Source organism: Sminthopsis crassicaudata, chromosome 5 (genome assembly GCF_048593235.1).
Source record: "Sminthopsis crassicaudata isolate SCR6 chromosome 5, ASM4859323v1, whole genome shotgun sequence".
Taxonomy (NCBI): domain Eukaryota; kingdom Metazoa; phylum Chordata; class Mammalia; order Dasyuromorphia; family Dasyuridae; genus Sminthopsis; species Sminthopsis crassicaudata.
The window spans coordinates 24,173,407-24,194,275 of NC_133621.1; the positions used below are offsets into that span (position 1 = coordinate 24,173,407).

General features: G+C 42.9%; 1 protein-coding gene across 2 annotated transcripts in view; it reads left to right on the forward strand.

Annotated features, from left to right (window-relative positions):
- Positions 1-491: 491 nt before the first annotated feature.
- The window catches only part of LOC141543193 (tripartite motif-containing protein 43-like), a 30,225-nt gene continuing 9,847 nt past the window's right edge, over positions 492-20,869 (forward strand). The window contains exon 1 of one of the 2 annotated variants that reach the window (XM_074268119.1): positions 492-1,878. In XM_074268119.1, the coding sequence (XP_074124220.1) occupies positions 886-1,878 (993 nt within the window). In that variant the 5' untranslated portion in view covers positions 492-885. Of the gene's footprint in view, positions 2,453-20,869 lie in introns of those variants that run through there. The other variant, XM_074268120.1, reaches the window with a different exon arrangement.

The following is a 20,869-nucleotide window of genomic DNA, read 5'->3' on the forward strand; positions in this document are numbered from 1 at the left end:
TACCCAGTTTCCTGCTTGTCTATTTTTGTATTCAAACTCTTTCTGGGTCACAGGGACTTCTCCATTGAATTCACCAATCCCATCAGGCAAATTGATGAGTGTAACTTCTCGTGTCCAGAGCCACAAAATGTAGTGTGCTTTTTTCAGTGCCCCACTTTGGGCGCCAAAATGTAATGTCCGGGCTAGTTCTCTGGAGGGTCTCAAGAAGGGCCTTGGACTTTCAGTTAAACAGTAATAAAGGCAGGAGAACCACCATGAGGCTGGTCAATGATGGCGTCCCAATTCTTCTCTATGTCTCTGTTTTTCAGATAACCCTATGTCTGTCTGCCATTAAAGACCTAAGTACCATTACATCTCTACAGCACACTAGAGAACTATGAGAGAAGTAGAGAACTAGAATCACCGTGCTAAACTAGATAACCATTGTCTTATCAATTCCACTGAGTTAGCACCTTCTAAGAATCCTTGTTTGTTCTACAGAGTTCTGGCTCATTGCAGGGTCAGGAAGGGGGAAGGAATGAGCTTGACTATGGATTCAAGATAATCTGTGAAGAAATCAGATTTAAAAGTCCATTGAGCTAAATGTTCATGTTTACAAAGCATTCCTCCTTAGAGGAAAAGGTGCATCCTCATTTTGACTGAACCCTTTTATCCAATGGAGCCAACCAGAGATGTGAACTCAGGGCCTTCAAGATTGCCCCCTTCAGGAAGAGTTACCAGGTTGTTCTACAAGATGGCAAAGCAGGGGAGTTCACACATTTGCTGGGAGGGCCTAAGGGGTGGCGATGCCTCCTATAAAAGGAGAGAGCATCCTTGTGCTCAGTAGCTCTGCCTTCATTGTCAAGGAAGATTCTTCCTCTGGTTGCTGCAGATCAGAGAGAGAGAATGGCTGCTATTGTGAAATTTCTGCAGGAACTGCAGAGGGAGATCTCCTGTAGCATCTGCAGGGGCTACCTGTGTGAACCTGTCACCATTGGGTGTGGGCACAGTTTCTGTCAAGCTTGTCTCTCCTCCAGCTGCAGAGTTGGAGCCCAAGTTTTCTCCTGTCCTGAATGCAGGCAAGTTTCACAGGACAGCGAACTCCTGCTTGTGAACTGGCACCTAGCAGAGTTGACTGAGCTGGGCAAAGAGCTCAGCTCCAAGATTTTGCAGAGCACTCAAGGACAGAGCCAGTGTGTCACTCACAAGAAACTCTTCAAGCTATTCTGTGAGCAGGACCAGACAACACTGTGTGTGACATGTGGTGAAACCCCAGAGCATGGGGCTCACAAAATTTCCCCTGTACAAGAGGCTCCTGACAAATATGGTAGGGAGCTTCAGCACATTCACAGTCTTTTGAAGGAACATCTGGAGGAAAATGAGCAACTTCTTGCTCAGGTGAAGAGACCTGCTGTTGACTGGCACTGGATGATCAGGGGAGAATTCCACAAACTGCACCACTTGCTGATGGAGGAAGAGAACCGATGCCTTGAAAGGATAAGTCAAGAGCAGAAGGCCAGCCACGACACACTATCCCAGCACATACAGAGCCTACAGGACCTCCTGCAAGATCTGCAGGAAGCGGGCCAGCAAGCCAATCTGGATCTTCTGCAGGATGCCAAGCAGTTGCTGGGGAGGAGCGAGGCTGTGTTGGCCCAAAGGGCCAGGGCTGTCACCCCAGAACTGAGAGAATATCCCATCCCTGGCCTGGTCCAGATGCTCTACAGATTCCGAGTGGACCTCACCATGGACCCCACATCAGCTGATTCCTGTGTTTCCATTTCCGGGGACCTCAAGAGTGCCAAGGCTGAAGAGGACTGGCCAGAGGAGACTAAGGACTCTTCTTGCCATGCTGTGCTTGCTGGGCAAGCCTTCCGCTCGGGCAGTCAGTACTGGGAGGTGGATGTGTCTCAACTGCCTCAGTGGGTCCTGGGGATCTACACCCCCTACTTGAGGAGGAAAAGGACCAGGGACATGGACTCCTGTGACTTTGCTTTCTTGCTTCGCTGTGTCAAGAAAGAAGGAGAATACTATTTACAGACCTATCCTGGGCCATTGGACCATCGAATGAAAGGCCCTCTACGTCGGGTTGGGGTGTTCTTGGAATATTCCCCTGGGGCTCTGGCCTTTTACAATGTTCTGCAGAGTTCTCTTATTTATAAATTCTATTCTATTCCCTTCACAGCCCCCGTCGAGCCCATCTTTTCCCCTGGACCCCCACTTCCAGGAACAAAGCCTGGTCCCATGACTCTGTGTGCAGTGGACTCTCATATTTGAGCTTGCTGCTATTCTTCTCAATGAACATTTCTCCAGGGAGTTCTCACTTTCTCCCTGGCTGTGTTCACTGTATTTCCAGCCTTCCCTGAAAGAGAAAAAGTATCACCTGTGAGTTTTTCTTCCACTTCCCCCAACCAATGGGGGAGGGGGCAGGTAGAGCTATTTCATCCAAAAATAAAATCTAGATAATGTTTTTCACTGTCCTGTACACATTTCTGAGTTTTAGGTTTTAAAATGAATTTCGTTTTCTGAAATTCAGAATATAGGTGACACTTAAATAATTTTGAATGAAATTTTTACAAAAACAAAACTCATGTCCAGGAGGACAAACAGAATTCTTCATACATAGCTCATATAATTTTAACAATGTGTATAATATACAACTTAGAAAGCAACATTAACACCTTAAACATTTCATCTAATTAGAAGATACAAACATGTGACCTTTTTCAATAAGTTACCAGAGAGAATGTGGCATCATTACTACACCCAGTTTTTTAGCTTAGAATTCAATCAAATACAGATTTAAATTTCTAGTAGTAATACTGGATTATGTATTATGTATATTATTATGGATATATGTATAGTATTATGGATTAATGCACCCATATTTCTAAGATTTTGTACCCAGAATAAACAACTTCAAAATTGTAGCACATTCTTTTTAATAGTAATTATTTCATTTAATTCTCTCATACAATACAAATCAGAATTCTGATATAAACACATACAGACCTCACATTTTAAGGTGGAATCAAACTGCCTTTCAAGTTACAACAATTTTCTTCTCTTTTCTCATTCATTTCTTCTGCAGTTAAGGGTTGAAGGGAAGAGGGTTTCCTTGGGTACAGGATGCCTTGAATGATAAGCCATACCCTTTTATCTACTGGGGGTTCGAGAGGAGGATTTTAGAGCTTGGGACACAGACAGTCCCCATCTAGAAAGAAAGGAGCCTCCTGTACATTAGAGAAGCTGTTAGCCTAAAGCCATAAGGATCTTAATCAAGAAGAGTGACAATCTAATCAAGACAGGCTTGGACAATGAATCTCTCTTCAAGGGAGAGAACCTTAAACTAAGAAAACTTAGGTGAATTTGAATTGCAAAGACTAGGCAAACTGTCACAGACCAACAAAAATGGGATCAGAGAGACAGAAACAAAACAGACCAAAGGTCCCTTTTTAATCTTAGATGACCAGATTTTACATGAGTTTCCTTAGCAATGTCAGGGACGCAAACACCCCTCAAACCTCCCCATACACAATCTACCATCCAGCAGCCTCTCCCATTCCTGTCACATTCTCCTAGCTGAAGCTTAAAGATCTGTTCGAGAAAAGTGGAGTCCTCACCAGAAGTTGAAAAACAACTTGATTTAGGACATCTCCGAATAAATCTGGGCACTAGCCCCCAGTTTTGCTACATGATCCATGAAGCTTGGAGGGACAAAAATCACTGGATCTCCCCAATAAAGCTCCACCACCTGGAGGAATGGGACTGAAAACTGGCAGCACTTGCATGTAGGCAAGGGAGAAGGCCAGCATCATGTGTTTGCTGGGCTTCTAGTCATTCCCCACCTTGAGTTGAGGAGTAGGAATTGAGTAGCAGGACAAAAGGTGGGATGCTTCTTGCTTGGCTTTTGTTAAGAAGAAGGCCAAGGGTTTTAAGCACCAATAGGATGTGGGTAATGCAGACTCCTGATGATGAGAGGGACCAAAAGTTGTAGTTTGTTCATGCGGAGAATTCACATTGGCCATTCTTTTTGGCAAAAAGTAGATTCATTTAGGGAAGAGGTTATAGACAAAGTGAAGAGATCCTATACACACCAGGAAAGGTAAATATTAAATAGAGTTAGGTGAGCATAGAAAAGGGTTTTAATAATTAATGTTGGAATTGACCAGAAGAAAGGAAACCTCCTATGAGATTTGGATATACCCTTAGCTGGCAGTCTGAATCCTGAAAGGGACAGCACCCTAAAAGAGTTAGTTAGCCATTTTGGAACTATGTTTAAAAGGCTATTGAATTTCATACCCTTTGATTCAGCAGTGTTTTTATTGGGCTTGTATCCCAAAGAGATCTTAAAAGCGAGAAAGGGACACACAATGGCCTCCTAAAATTCCACCAGTAACTTGAAGTTTGAAATTTTCTAAAAACGGTCCAGTAAGGAATAACAGAAAACAGATTTATCTCTTATTTCAAGGAATAAAGTGGTTTTTTTTTTGTTTGTTTTTTTATAAATAGTTCAACAAACAAAGCATCTTCATTGAATTTTCTGTGTGTAGTAGCACTGCTGGATCAAAGGGTATGCACAGTTTGATAACTTTTTGGGCATAGTTCCCAATTGCTTTCCAGAATGGCTGGATTCTTTCACAACTCCACAAACAATGCAGCAGTGTCCCAGTTTTCCCACATCCCCTCCAACATTCATCATTATTTGTTCCTGTCATCTTAGCCAATCTGACAAGTGGATCGCTATACACGTCAACACTACACTACACTACACTGTACACTGTACACTGTACACTGTACACTACAACAACAATAGTGTATGGAGAAATATTCTGATTGAAGTGGATATCTTCAAAAAAGAGAAGATCTAATTCAGTTCCAGTTGAGCAATGATGGACAGAAACAGCTACACCCAGAGAAGGAACACTGGGAGTTGAGTGTAAACTGTTTGCACTATTGTCTTTCCGCCCAGGTTCCTTGTACCTTCAGAATACAATTCTTACTGTGCAAGAAGAAGTTTGGTTTTCCACACATATATTGTATCTGGGATATGCTGTAACACATTTAATATGTGTGGGATTGCTTGTCATCTAGAGGATGGAGTATAGGGAGGGAGGGGAAAATTAGTAAAAATGAATAGAAGGGATACTGTTCTAAAAAAAAAAATTACCCATGCATATGTACTACCAGAAAAATTATAATTATTAAATTAATTAAAAAAAAAAAACAGAAATAGTAAAAAAAAAGGAAAGGGACCTTTATGTGCCAAAATCTTTGTGGCAGCCCTTTTTAGAGCGGGTAGAAACTGGAAATTGAATGGATGCCCATCAATTGGAGAATAGTTGGGTGAATTATGCTATATGAATGTTATGGAATATTATTGCTCTGTAGGAAATGATCAGCAGGATGAATGCAGAGAGGCTTGGAGAGACTGACATGACTGATGTTGAGTGAAATGTGCAGAATCAGGAGACCAATATACAGTTCAACAGTGACACTGGATGAAGATGTATTCTGATTGAAGTGGATTTCTTCAACACACAGAAGATCTAATTCAGTTCCAGTTGAGCAATGATGGACAGAAACAGCTACACCCTGAGAAGGAACACTGGGAGCTGAATGTAAACTGTTACTTGTACCTTCAGAATACAATTCTTACTGTGCAAGAAGAAGTTTGGTTTTCCACACATATATTGTATCTAGGATATGCTGTAACCCATTTAACATGTGTGGGATTGCCTGTCATCTAGGGGAGGGAGTAGAGGGAGAGAGGGGAAGATTTGGAAAAAAATGAATACAAGAAATATTGTTGTAAAAAAATTACAAAATTAAAAAGAAAGTAACCCAAAGTTTGCTAATAGTGAAACGTTCAAAGGGCAAAGTTTTAATATTTTAGAATCTTCCAGCAATTCATTTGAAATTTTAAATAAATAAGCTTAAGTTTATTCACATCTTCTGGTCTAAGCAGAGGTCTAGTGCTGTTGGTCGAATTCACCTATTAGTCTTTTGATGTGAGCCAACTTGTTATGAAGATAATCACATCGGGATTTTTCTTCATGGTAATTGGGACTAGCCTGATTGAGCTTCTGATATTCTTCTAAGACCTCTTCATGAAGAATCTGATACTCTTTGGAGCCTGGAGAAAGACGCTGACGTTTTGCATCAAGTTTCCTAAACCTTGTGGCCACCGTCTCCATTCTGGCATGCAAAGTTCTATACTCATCATAGTCTGTATTGAAGTCATCTGTATAATTCTGGCGTTGCTCATGTGAGCCAATAGCAATATATTTTATTAAGTAATCTGTCAGTTGAATAGTGGATGAAGGGTCAGTGGAGGTAGGGCCAACCTCTTTAACTGCATCATTTGAATCCAGACTAGAGCTATTTAGCTTGGCAATTTCCTCTTTCCCCTTAAGGTCTTTCCCCTTTTCCTCAATGGGCTGTTTTTGAATTGGGTCCTTTTCCTTATGTTTTTTAGATTTTTCTTTCGATTTTTTATGTGCCATTGGATGCTTGTCTTCCATGGGCTTTGGACCCTTCGACAGGATTGAATCAGGGGGTGGGATTTCCAAAGACGTCCTAGAGGTATCTTTGTCTTGCTGGCGCTCAAAGATGCTACCATTTGGACCACAGCTGTCCATAGGCGGATCTTGAGTCCCCCTGCCTTCTGGAGTGCTAGGGGAATTGGAGTTAGACTTTGCAGTCTGAGGAGGATTTGAAAGTGGAAGGTGGGTTGAAGGAAGAGGTGGTGGAGTTGGGCTGGCAGCAGTTGGAGGAGGAGGAGGAGAAGGAGGAGGAGGAAAAGGAGGAGGAGGAGGAGGAGGAGGAGGAGGAGGAGGAGGAGGAGGAGGAGGAGGAGGAGGAGGAGGAGGAGGAGGAGTAGAAGGAGGAGGAGGAGGAGTAGAAGGAGGAGAAGGAGGAGGAGGAGGAGTAGAAGGAGGAGAAAGAGGAGGAGGAGGAGGAGTAGAAGGAGGGGGAGGAGGAGGAGGAGGTGATGGGGGTGGGGGTGGAGCCCCAGCAGTTTTTTGAGGGGTGGAATTCAAATGACCATTGCATGTTGGATGAGCTCTATTTGTCAGGTGAGATATCCGAGGTTTTTTATTCCTTAAAGGATCTATGAAATCTGAATCCAAGAGGTGTTTCTGAGAAGCAGAAGGCGCAGCCTCTTTCCTAGGACGTGGAGGAGCTTCGGAAGCGCTGGTGCTCGAGTCATTCTGGGGAGATGGAGTCAGTTTTCTCGATAGCACTAACTCCAGGGACTCTCTCTCTGTCTCATTGTATCCCGGCCAATCTTTTTGGAGCTCTTGAAATACAGAATCCTTTAAGGAATAAGAGAGGTCCTCGGGATTCAGCTTGGCCACCTGTTGAAGGATGGCTCCGAGGGAGTCCTTGTCTTTTGGAGAAACGCCATCTCTCTGTAATCGAGCCAAGAGTTCTGGTTTCTTGTAAGTCTTCAGCGCCAGGAGGTGAATCACCCTGGCCCTGTAGGGCCGCTCAGAAACACTGTCCTTCAGCTGGGCCTTCCGGAGGGTAGGTGCAGGCTCAATAGGAGCTGCCCTTTTTCTCTCGGGGGCCGCCTGTGGCCCAGCTGGAGGCGCTTTCCCAATTTCTTCTCTTCTTCCTCCAATGGGTCCGCCGGCTTTGCTAACGTTTGTCCCTGGGTTCCGGGATTCCTCTCCTGCCTGCCTCCTGCCTTCTCTTGGCCCTTGAGAGGAGTCCTTTGTTGCCCTGACTGTAACTTGATCTTGAATAACTCCCAGGCAGTGGAGCTGTGAGGCCCCAGAAGTGGAGACAGTTTGGCGGACGCACTCAAAGCTTTCCTGAGGGTGATCTTTGCCAGGGGTGGACAGGGAGAAGCCAAAGTTCTGCACTTCCTTTGGACGATCCTTTTGGGGAATTCTGAGCAGCCCCTGGAATCCCTGGAACTGAATGGAAGGTCTGGAAGGAGTTCCATGCTTGTGGCTCTGGTAGGTCTCCAGCGCCCGGATCGCCGTGTCGGTGAGCTTCACGTGCAGCACGGTGAGATTGTCCTGGCCCAGGCTCCCGCCAGATAAGCCGTAGCGCCGCTGCTCGCGCAGACCCCCCGCCGCCGGCCCCCCCGCCGCCATGTTAAGCTCCTCAGGAGGCCGCTGCTGCCGCTGCCGCTTCTGCTACTGCTGCTGCCTCTGCTGCCTCTGCTGCTGCTGCTGCTGCCTCTGCTGCTGCTTCTGCTACCTCTGCTGCCTCTGCTGCCTCTGCTGCTGCTGCTGCTGCCTCTGCTGCTGCCTCTGCTGCTGCCTCTGCTGCTGCTGTTTCTGCTGCTGCCTCTGCTGCCTCTGCTGCCTCTGCTGCTGCTGCCTCTGCTGCCTCTGCTGCTGCTGCTGCTGCCTCTGCTGCTGCCTCTGCTGCTGCCTCTGCTGCCTCTGCTGCTGCTGCTGCTGCCTCTGCTGCTGCCTCTGCTGCTGCCTCTGCTGCTGCCTCTGCTGCCTCTGCTACTGCTGTTTCTGAAGCCGCTGCTGCCTCTGCTGCTGCCTCTGCTGCTGCTGCTGCTGCCTCTGCTGCCGCTGCTGCCGCCTCCAGCACAGCTCCCCGCGTTGGGCGCCACAATGGAGTGTTGTCCTGTCTGCTCTCAATTATAAGCCTTCTCTGGGAGGAGGATTTTTCTCGGCTTTTCCTTCCGTTCTTGTGAATCTTCTCTTGTCCAAGCGTCCCCAGTCAGCTCCACCGCAGAATCTGAAATTCCCTTCTTCCGGAATCCTGGCTCCTTAAATCCTCCCGGAGAATGGGCTTACAGACCAATCAGCAAGCTCTTGCGAAGGTGTCAACTCCTTTAGAGGTGTCAACTCCAGGTGTCAACTCTGAGCTAGAGAACTGTGAAGTCCTGACTTAGCCCCCAGGAAGGAACCTAACGGGAAATAGAGGGAGGAGATAGCGCTCATTGTATGAATCACTCTGATGTGAAGGAAGGAAAAATGAAAGGAGCAGAACCTGAAGAAATTATCCATAGTAAGCATTATTGCCAGAATGGTCAACAATGAAAGAAATAGATAATCTTTTTTTAAATCATTTTTATCATTGATCCCTAATCAATCCAAGGATCAAAGATGACTAGGAAGATCCCCTCAGGAAAATGTTATCCACCTCTGAGGGAAGATTAAAGTATGTTTAGTTTTACTTGATTATTATACTTGCCTTTTCTTTTGGGGGGAGGCCACACGGTTAATAGGTATTCCATGACCTTACATTTATAATCTATAACACAACAGGCGGGGGAGGGTTTAGAAAGAGGAAGAGAATTACGACTCCATTTTTTTTTTTAAAGGAATGTTACAAAATGAACAAAAACAATTTTCTTAAAGAATAGTTAAATCTTTTCCAGCTGATCTTTTTTCATGATATTGCTGTTACTCTGTACAATGATCTCTTGATTCTACTCACTTCACTTTGTATCAGGTCATAGAATTCTTTCCAAGTTTTTCTGCACACTAATGTGTTTGTTATTTCTTCTAGCACAGTAGTATTCTATCCCAACCCTATACTACATCTTGTTCAGCCATTCCCCAAGTAAAGGGCATCCCCTCAATTTCTCATTCTTTGCTAACGATTTTTGGCCAATATTTTTTTGTGTGCTTCAAAGGAAGGGGACAGACAGGAGTAATTGTGGGCCACACCTGAAAATGTTTCACTGTCTATGAAAGCTAATTAAATAGCTGAGGGGTCAAGCTGAGCTGTATGATTTATTAGCCAAATAAAAGGAGGCATGATAAATAGGTCAGTGGATCCCCCACTGATCAGTCAGCCCATAGATCCTGAATACAGAGTGAGACAGATTCAAAACAATTAATCAAATAAGATGAATTAATTAAAAAAAAAATAAAAACTAAACACTTAACCAGGATACAAAATCAGGCAATCAGATTTCTAATTGGAGTAAAGATTAAGGATGTTCCAATTTTTTTGGGGGGGATATTTAACAAATACAATTCCCTAAAATCAGAAAAAGAGACGTCCTCTTCCTCCCTTCCAAGTGTTTGTGAACAGTCAAAAAACATGGAAATGATAACTGACTGACAAGATTGGGCCCAGTTTTCAGATAAAACATATCGGTTGATGAAGATGAACCAATGTGAGAAAAGTCCTTGCATAAATCTGTGATCTGAGAGGTTCTCTGGTCAACATAACCCACCTTTTCAGTTAAGGTCTAGGCTTAATAATCTAGTTTCCTGATCATGCAGGTCTAGATTCAGACAATGCAATGAGATTTCCCCCAATTCCCTTGACTGAGTAAAGTTTTCTCACAAGACATATCTTGGACTAGGCCCTAACTGAACAGAAAAGGAAATGTGCTAGCTCCACAATGAAGTCCCAATAAAGAGGCAGTTTGGTTCACTGCTGTTTGCTGTTCCAATTCCCTCCGGGCTTAAAGAACTTTGTGATGCTTTGTGATGCTAGAAGACTTTTGATAAATGTTCAATTTGGGTTGCCAAATCTTAGCACACAAGTATGTCCTTAGTATATACACATTGAATTGATGAGTGGTATCCACTTGTCAAAAATGGCATGTATGAGATGATCTGAACTTTACAAAATCCCCAGATCTCAGAACAAGGGTTCTTATAGAGCATTAAGTCATACTGTTACCAGAATAGGAATTCTCTTCACCCTATTCCCAACAAGTTGTCCTATTCAGGCTTATTTCTCCTATTAGATGCCAGTTCCTTGAGGGTAGGAGCCATTATGCTAACCTCTCTATTCCCCTTACCCTAAGTGCCCATTCAGAATATGGGTGTATTTGTCTTGTTTTTTGATTTTTTTTTCATGATCAAGAAGATCTTCATCATCTTTTTTGTTTATTAATTTTTATAATTATATCATTATTTGACAGTACATATGCATAGGTAATTTTTTTTTACAACATTATCCCCTGTACTCCCTTCCGTTCCGAGTTTTTCCCCTCCTTCCCTCCACCCTCTGCCCTAGATGGCAGGCATTCCCATACATATTAAATATCTTATAGTATATCCTAGGTACTATATATATGTGTAGAACCACATTCTGTTGTTGTTGTTGCAAAGGAAGGATTGTATTCTCAAGGTATAAATAATCTGGTTAGAGAAACAAAACAAAACAAAACAAAACAACACAAAACAAAACAAAACCAAAAACCAATGCTCTCAGTTTAGGCTCATTTCCCAGTGTTCCTTTTCTGGGTATAGCTGATTCTGTCCATCATTTATCAATTGGAATTGGATTAGCTCTTCTCTGTATTGAAGATATCCACTTCCATCAGAATACATCCTCATTACGTATCATTGTTGAAGTTTATAATGATCCCCTAGTTCTACTCGTTTCACTCAGCATCAGTTGATATAAGTCTCTCCAAGCTTCTCTATATTCCTCCCTTCAGACACTGGGTGTTATTTTGTTAGTGTCTGTTGACTCCAATAATCAGTGTCCCTCTAATGAAGTGGGGCCCAGGGTCCTTTGGGATATGGAGTCATGATCTCATATTCAGAAACTACTTCCTGCTAGTAATGGAGTTAGACCCTGATTTGCAGGAATGGGCTAGGAGGTAATGGAAGTGAGTTATCCAGTGAATTCTGAGAAAGATTTGTGAAGCTAGTTAATGATATAGAGCGGGTCATTTGAAGGTCATAAACCTAGGAGAAAACAAATCTTCCCCTAATATAGCTTAGGAACAGTATCATTTGTAGCAATAAAGGGATTGCTTGGGGGGCCAAGGATCCAGTTGTCAATTGGGCCAATTGAGGGAGGAGGGTCATGAGATGGGGGATTCCCTAATGACTTCAGCTGTGAAGAATCACAATAGTTAATTTCATCAGCCTTGTACTTAACTCCTTTCTTGTCTACTTCTCCAAGCTTTTCAAGTGTTTTATCAGTAACCTCTTCCTCCTGTTCTTTCTTTTCCCTTATTGTAAAGCTTATATAATTCTTTAAAGACAATTGTATATGTATAAAAGGTTGCTTTAGAAATTGAATCAGGACCTTTATCATTGCAATATTCAATGAATTGCTCTCCTAGAGTTTCCACTTGTCTGGTTCTAATTATCCTTCCTTAGAGAATCAAGGAGGTGTGTATTTCAATGTTTCAGAGAGTTCAATGAATCCCTTCCAAGTTACCATCAGACTATGCTTTCCAAACATTTTCTTTGAGGTGGAGAAGTCTGCTTTCTAAACATTTGTACCATTTCATCTGAAACACTATTTTACCCCTTCACAGTCTCCTTCTTATCTATTTTTGTACTCACCCTGATATCTGGGTCACAGGGACTTTTCCACTGAACTCAGGATCCGGTCATACTGGACAGCTGAGGATAAATCCTTAGCTCCACATTCATCGCCCAAATGTAGTGTTCTGGTTGGTTTTGTGGAGGTTTTTGGACCAGCCTTCTTTTCAGCAGAATAATTACCAGGAGAATAGCCAGAGACAAAGTTCAAAAACTTTATTGCCTCCTTCACAGTCTTGTGTTCTTGGAGAGGCTTACATGAACTGATGCTGAGTGAAATGACCAGAACCAGGAGATCATCATACACTTCAACAACAATATTGTATGAGGACGGATTCTGATGGAAGTGGATATCTTCGAAAAAGAAAAGATCTAATTCAGTTCCAGTTGAGTAATGATAGACAGAATCAACTACACCCAGAGAAGGAACACGGGGAAATGAGGGTAAACAATTTTGTCTTTCTTCCCAGGTCATTTTTACCTTCTGAAGGCAATTCTTCCTGTGCAACAAGAAATTCGATTCTACACACATAGGTATCTAGTATATACGCTAACACATTTAACATGTATGGGACTGCCTGTCATGTAAGGGAGGGGGAAGAGGTAAGGAGGGAGAAAATCAGAACAGAAGTGAGTACAAGGGATAATGTTGCAAAAAATTACCCATGCATATAAACTCTCAAAAAATTTATAATTATAAAATTAACAAAAAAAGATTTGTATTTCCTAAGAAATTGACTAGCTGATCAGTAGGATGGGGATGTTCTCAAGGGGGATGTCCTTCATGTGGTAGTTGCGTTAGATGACTTCAGGGGCCTTCAATCTCGAATTCTCTGCTTCTCAATAAGGAGAGTTCAATGGGAAAATGAAGATGAGTCTCCATAACTGCTGGGGAGTGACTGAGTGTGGAAGGGGAAAGGAAAGGATCCATTTTCTTTGCAGAGAGTCTCTGAAAAATGAGATTTGAAAATCCATTGACAAAAATCTCCACAATTGTTTGACATTCCCACTTAAAGACAGATCTGTTTGGTGAAACCTGTCCAATGAAAGGAGGCAGACAGAGGTGTGAACTCAGGGCACTCAAGCCTGCCCCCATCAAGAAGAGTTACCAGGTTGCTCTGCAGGATGGCAGGCCAGGGGAATTAACACCTTTGCTCAGAGGGCCTAAGGGGTGGGGCTACCTCCTATAAAAGGAGAACATCCTTGTGCTCAGAAGCACTGCTTTTTTTGAAGGCAAGTCTCATCGTCTGGCTGCTGCAGACTAGAAGCAATTGGAAAGAAAAGAATGGCTGCCCCTGGGAAACCTCTGAAGGAGCTGCAGAGTGAGATCACCTGTAGCATCTGCAGGTGCTACTTCTGTGAGCCTGTCACCATCGGATGTGGGCACAGTTTCTGTCAAGCTTGTCTCTCCTCCAGCTGGAGAGGTGAAGCTTCAGCTTTCTCCTGTCCCGAATGCCGGGGAGTTTCCCAGGACGGGGAGATCCCCTTAGTGAACAGGCGCCTAGCACAATTGACTGAGCTGGGCAAAGAAATCAGCTTCAAGCTTATGCAGAGCACTCAAGCACAGAGCCAGTGTGTCCCTCACCAGAAACCCTTCAAGCTGTTCTGTGAAGAGGACCAGACAGCACTGTGTGTGACTTGTGGTGATAGCCCAGAGCATGGGGCTCACAAGATCTCCCCAATACAAGAGGCTGCTCACAAATACAGGAGGGAGCTCCAGCACATTCGGAGTCTTTTGGGGAATCATCTGGAGGAAGATGAGCAACTTCTTGCCCAGGAGGAGAAACCCGCTGTTGACTGGAGCAATTTGTTTTCAAGGGAATACTCCAAAATATACACTCTACTTTTGGATGAGGAGAAGTCCCTAGGAGTCCCTGAAAGGATAAGGCAAGAGCACAAGGCCAACCAGGACAGACTATCCCAGCACCTGCAAACCCTTCAGGACTTCATGCTAGAGCTGCAGGCTCTAGCTCACCAACCCAATGTGGATCTGCTCCAGGATTCCAAGCACCTACTGAGAAGTATCGATGCTGTTTTGTCTCAAAGGGCCAAAGCTGTCACCCCAGAACTGATAGAACATCCCATCCCTGGCCTGATGGAGATTCTCAAGAGATTGCAAGTGGAACTCACCCTGGACCCCACATCAGCTGATTCCTGTGTTTCCGTTTCTGTGGACCTCAAGAGTGCCAAGGCTGCAGAGGACTGGCCAGAGGAGACTAAGCCTCCTGAGGACTTTCCTCTTCATTATGTCTCTGCTGAGCAGGCCTTCAGCTCAGGCAGTCTGTACTGGGAGGTGGATGTGGCTCAACTACCTCAGTGGGTCCTGGGGATCTACACCCCCTCCCTGAGGACTAGGAGGAGGAGTGGGAAGAAAGTGACCTGTACATCTCTGTTCCTGCTTCAGTGTGTCAAGAAGGAAGAAGATTACTATTTACGAACCTATCCTGGGCCATTGAACCATCGAGTGAAAAGCCCTTTCCCTCGCATTGGGGTGTACCTGCAATATTCCTCTGGCACTCTGGGCTTTTACAACGTTCTCCAGCGTTCTCTTATTTATAAATTCTATTCTATTCCCTTCACAGCCCCTGTCAAGCCCATCTTTTGCCCTGGCCCCCCACTTCCAGGGACAAAGCCTGGTCCCATGACTCTCTGTCCAGTGGACTCCCATCTTTGTTCCTGCTGCCATTCATCTCAATAAACATTCTATAAGCAGGACTTCTCAACCCACCACTCTGCTCTCTGACCTTTCCCTGCAAAAGAATAAACATCACCTGTACTTCATGAAGAAAGGACTTCCTGGTCAGTAAAAGGACAATAGTCTTCCACCCAGTAAGCTGAAGGACATCATTCCACAGTGTTCTGGCCTCTTGTCCTCCATGGTTCTGCCTGTTTATGAGTTTTCACAATCAATTGATTCTGGTGGAGGAGGTATGAAAACCTCACAAGAAGGGTATGGATTGTATATATTTCTGTTTTGTTTTGTTCCTAGGATTTAGCAAAACCTTTTTTCAAATCCTGTTCCCCTTGAATTACAATAAACAATTCTTAACAATAAAGATGAAATAAATGCTAACATTTACTTTTCTCCTGTGTATTTTTTGTTTTTATTCACTCTATCCCGTTGTGCCCAACTGATTCCCCATTTGAAGTCTGCTTGGAAAAGAGAGTGTAATGTTTTCCCGCTGACCATTTCCTTCTCCAATTCTTTGTAGAAATAGGGTATTTACCAGAACCTTTGCATGCATCTCATGAGCATTCCCCCTCAATTGGTACTTCATGGGTTGAGGAAATAGGAAGAGAAGGAGGGTCAGTTACACCATCAGCACCACCCATGCAACAGCTTTGTCTACTTCTATGAAATTATTACCAAACTCTCTAGTTAAAGCTAAAGAGGAAGGGCAGGGTATATCTGATTTAAAAATTAATGAACACCATGTTATTTGAGAGTTTGACTCTTCAGGTCAAGAAAGGAAAAGATACATGCCTTTGGATCTGGAAATAATCAAAGATTTGAAAAAGCATTGAACTGTATCTGGGGCTAAATCATCGTATGTAAAATGGATATTAGAGAATTTGGCACTAGTGATTTGAAATCTTTAACAATGACAAGTTGAAAGCCTTGGGAAAACTGCTTGTGGCTTTCAGAGTATAGTGAACTATGTAGAAAACAAGCCCAAGGCAATAAACAAACTGGAGTTAATATACAAATCACCTGTGACCAACTAGCAGGTAAAAGTCAATTTGCAGATGCTTTAGCTCAGATTAGTTATCCTTTGAAAGCATAAGAGTCAATTTTTTGTAGAAATAAGGTCTTTATCACATTCATTGCATGTAAAAATTTCCCCCAGTTTTCTGCTGTCCTTCTTATCTTGGCAACATTGATCTTGTTTGGAGAAAGTTGTTTAATATAATGAAATATCATAATGAATATAATGACAATCATCTGGTTATGCAAGGAACTTCTAAGAGAAATTTGTTAGATTTTAGTTAACTGTAAATTCACTGAAAATAATTCTTTCAAAATCCATTCAGCAAATTCTTTAAGAGTTCAATGATTTCCTTCAAGTTACCAACAAACTTTGCTTCATTATTAAAGTAATTATGCATGCTACAGGCTCCCCTCAGGGTGGGGTAGGAGCTTTTTTTAGTATTTGTACCATTTTATCTGAAGCACTAGCCCTTATCAAATTTTATAATTGTGTATTTTTGTATTTATGCTATTTCTGTGTCACAGGGATTTCTCCAGGGAACTCACCAAACCCATCAGTCAAACTGCTGAGAGTAGGTTCCTGTGTCCAGAGCCAGAAAATGTGGTGTGTGTTGTGGGTCTGCTTCCCTGCAGCTTCACTGGAACCTGAAAGTTTCTTACTGCACGCTTCACTCTATCACCAGCCTTCGGACGTCTCCGGCCCCGCTCCGGAGACAGGAGCGGGGAATAAGCAAACAGAGAGCCAACATGTAGCAGAGCTGTTCTTTATTGTCTGCTCCCCAAAGGTGTGCTTTTTTTTCAGTGCCCCACTTGGGTGAAAAAATGAAATTATAAGGCTAGCTCTCTAGAAGGTCTTAGGACTGGCTTTGATCCTTGGGTGGAACAGTGATGAAGTCATGAGAGTCACCATAAGGCTGGTCAAAGATGGAGTCCCGAATCTTCTCTGGGTCTGTGTGTGTCAGCCCTCAAATACATCAGGACCATTACATCCCTATAGCAAATTGAACATGCATTAGCTGTTAGGAGAGCCATTTTATCACTATGTCACAATAAGTATATGTTTAATTAGAGAATCAGTTTCTCACTAATCACACTGAGTAGGTGCTTAAGTATAAGCACCCTGCTGACAGTATCTTAAATATAGCTTTTCAGAGTTACAGCCCTCTACAGCTCACTTCCCTAAAAGCTGAGACTATGGAACTAAATGGATCCCTATCATTGGCTACTCCTTGCTTCCCTCAGGGAACCATTCTTGTTTATCTCTGTCCAATACATCATTGAGGACCTCATCATTTCCCCTCTTAATTTGTAAAAGAAATCTTTGGGAAAATAGTTTGGGAATTCTTAGACAAAAGGGGGCCTATCAGACCAACATTAAAATCATGGGACACGTGTTAAATTATGGACAGAAACTAAGAGTGGACTACAATTATTTTTGATGTTGGAGTATTACACAGATGAACCAAAGCCAAAGTTTGGTGAAATCATAGTTATACAACTTAATTTATTAATGTACAATAGCAGCGATGAGCACAAATTTGGTATGCACATTACTAGGATCCTCCTCAGATCCTGGGTGTTATTTTACTAGTGTCTGTTGACTCCAATAATCAGTGTCCCTCCAATGAAGTGGGGCCCAGGGTCCTCTGGGATATGGAGTCATGATCTCATATTCTGAAACTACTTCCTGCCAGTAATGGATTTAGACCCTGATTTGCAGGAATGGGCTAGGAGGTAATGGAAGTAAGTTATCCAGTGAATTCTGAGAAACATTCGTGAAGCTGGTTAATAATATAGAGCGGGTCATTTGAAGGTAATAAACCTAGGAGAAAACAAATCTTCCCCCAATAGAGCTTAGGAACAGTATCATTTGTAGCAATAAAGGGATTGCTTGGGGGCCAAGGATCCATTTGTCAATGTGTTCATAAAGTGTTTGCCATTGGGTAAAGAGGGTAACACGTGATGATCAGGTTTTTTCCAACACTTACAAAAACTTTTCCATCCCTCACTGACAGGAGTCCACAGGGTAGGGCAGGGAAAGCTTGAGAGAGCAATGGGAAGAGCAGAGTTCTCATTCATGGGAAGTGGGTTTAAAGAGAATATCATTTCCCCCAGTATCTTTGAAGATAGATTCTGTCAGACAGAGTGGACATAATCAATGAATTTTAAGTGCCTTAGCCACAGTGAGGGGGACATGAAAGCTAGCCACTGTGTAAAGAGTTGGAAAGGCCAAAAGGGGATCTCCTTTAGTAAAGCCCTCTACTGTTCTTGTGCTGGCCTGGCTCTTCCTACTGAGGAATTTTCTCGGTGTCAGGGGTACAAACAATCCTAATTCGGGGGAATATGACACCAGCGGGAAAATATACTCTTGAGGTTTGAGATCATAACTTAGCGTACTGTTTGGATACAATAAAAAGAAGCGTTTCTGGAGACCTCCACCTGGGATGGGAGTTTATTCAAAAATCCATTAGTTGGAATACTGGGGCAGTAGGAAAGCCAATGTCAGAAAAGGTCCTTTTGTGCTTGCATTAATAAACCAATTTTCTATGGCTTGGTCTGAGCACAGGAAAGAAGTTACTTTTAAGGAAACATGATGGTGGCACAGACACATAGGACAAACAGACATTGTTCCTCATTAGCAGAAATACAATTCAATTTCACAATTGAAATTTGAGAAACTATATGAATTGTAGTCACTCCCCACAGTCTTTTTCTCTCAGATTACTCAATCCCATTACTTTTTATCTGAAGCTTCATGTTTAAAAGAAGAATTAAAATAGGTATTTTCATGGCATGCTTTCTTGTCACATGCAGATGAATTCAGAGAAAGGGGGTTTCATATATCCAGCACTGTGCAGAGGGCATAAATTTTAAAAAAATGGAAAAAGGAAAATTACAGATTTTGAAAATCCCACTTTAGGTATTTTAAGAAAGCTATAGACCATAGTAGTTAAAAAAGACAGTGATGTTAAATAATTGGCTGAATGGATTTTGAAGTAATTATTTTCTGAGAATTTGTAGTTAAGTAGAAATCAAACCAATTTCTCTTAGAAGTTCCTTGCATACAAGATGGCGGAGAGGAAACACACGACTCAGTGAACGTCCTCACTCCCTCACAACCAATTAGATAAATTAAGTCTCAAAATTAGCTCAGGACTGATAGATACCACAAGGACTGGAAGCACGACTTACCAGCTGAAGAGAATCTGGAGTTTCAACAGGAAAGGTCAGTTCTCAGGGGAGGAATAAGAAAGACCAGCACAGACGGGGTGGGGTAGGGGCACACTGCGCCCATTGCGCTGGGAGGGGCTCTGGGATCAGAGAAGCCACTGAGGTAAAGGAATCTGGCACAGGCTGTTAGCTCTTCTCTGCTAATTATTTAGCAGTTCAGAAGAGAAAGCCAAAATATTTTAAAACTCAGATTAGATTTTCCCTGGACCCTGGGGGTGACTCAGGCACCAGGGGGTGTGGCCTCAGCTACCTCCTGAGAATAGTTAAGAGACTGACAAGTGGGTGGATACGGCCCAAGGCAACACACACTGCCTAGCTTAGCTGGAGGGAGTGGAACTCAGCTCCAGGAAGTCCCAGAGAAGCGGAACCTTTGAACTAGGGACCGTGGTTTCTGGCAGACACTTCCAGTTTGAGCACAGGGGCTTCTTACGTCACCTGCTGCAGACACCCACTCCCCACCCGGACACATAGGCTGGGCTTCCTGCAGTCTTCACTATTCTACGCCCTCGAAGCACAGTAGTGCTAATCACCTCTGAGGCACTTCCAGGGAGGGGGTGGGGAACTCTCTCCCAGAGCTCTATCTTAGCTCCGGCGCAGGGGCCGCTGCATCCATCCGGTCTGGGAGGAAGCTGGTAAAGAAGTAAATAATTTCCTACCCCAGGGACAGACCCCAAAAGATTTTTTTTAAGTATGAGCAAAAAAGCTAGAAAAACTATAGATTCCTTCTATACAGAGAAAGAGCGGGCGTCCAACCCCGAGGAAGTTGACAGCAGAGAATCAGATAACAACCTAAAGGGGAACGATTCCTGCCCCCCATCACATAACTCTCTCCTAGAAGAAGCTCTTAAGAAATTGAGGGAGATCGAAGAAAAATGGGGAAAAGAAAGGGAAGTTATGATAGAGAATAACAATGTCCTGAAATTGGAGTTGGAAAAAATAAAGAATTCACAGGAGATGCAGGGAAACAAAATTAGTGAATTAGAAAAGGTTAAAAAAACACAGGAAAGTAGGATTTCTGAATTGGAAAAGATAAAAAAGTCTCAAGAAAATAGAATTTCTGAATTGGAAAAAGAAAATAATTCTCAAAAAAAAAAATTAGGGAAATGGAAAAAAACTCAATAGAGCAAAATAATTCATTTAAAAACGAAATTGGGCATTTACAAAAAGAACTAAAAACTGTGAAAGAAGAAAATAACTCCTTAAAAGTCAGGATGGAACAAATAGAAATGAATGATTCACAGAGAACCCAAGAATCAGTCAAACAAAACAAAAAAAATGAGAAGCGGGAGAACAACGTCAAATACTTACTGGGAAAATCTATAGACCTGGAAAATAGATCTAGGAGAGATAATCTGCGGATTATTGGACTTCCAGAAAACTATGACCAAAAAAAGAGCCTAGATTCTATTTTACAGGAAATTATCAAAGAGAACTGTCCAGAGATAATAGAAACAGAAGGGAAAGTAGATGTGGAAAGAATTTATCGAACTCCTTCTGAAATAGACCCTAAAAAAAGAACACCACGGAATATTGTGGCTAAGCTGCAGAATTACCACACAAAGGAGAAAATCCTGCAAGCAGCTAGAAAAAAACAATTTAAATACCAAGGTGCCACAATAAGGGTCACCCAAGATCTGGCTGCCTCCACATTAAAAGATAGAAGGGCCTGGAACCTGATATTCCGAAAGGCAAAAGATCAAGGACTGCAACCAAGAATGAACTA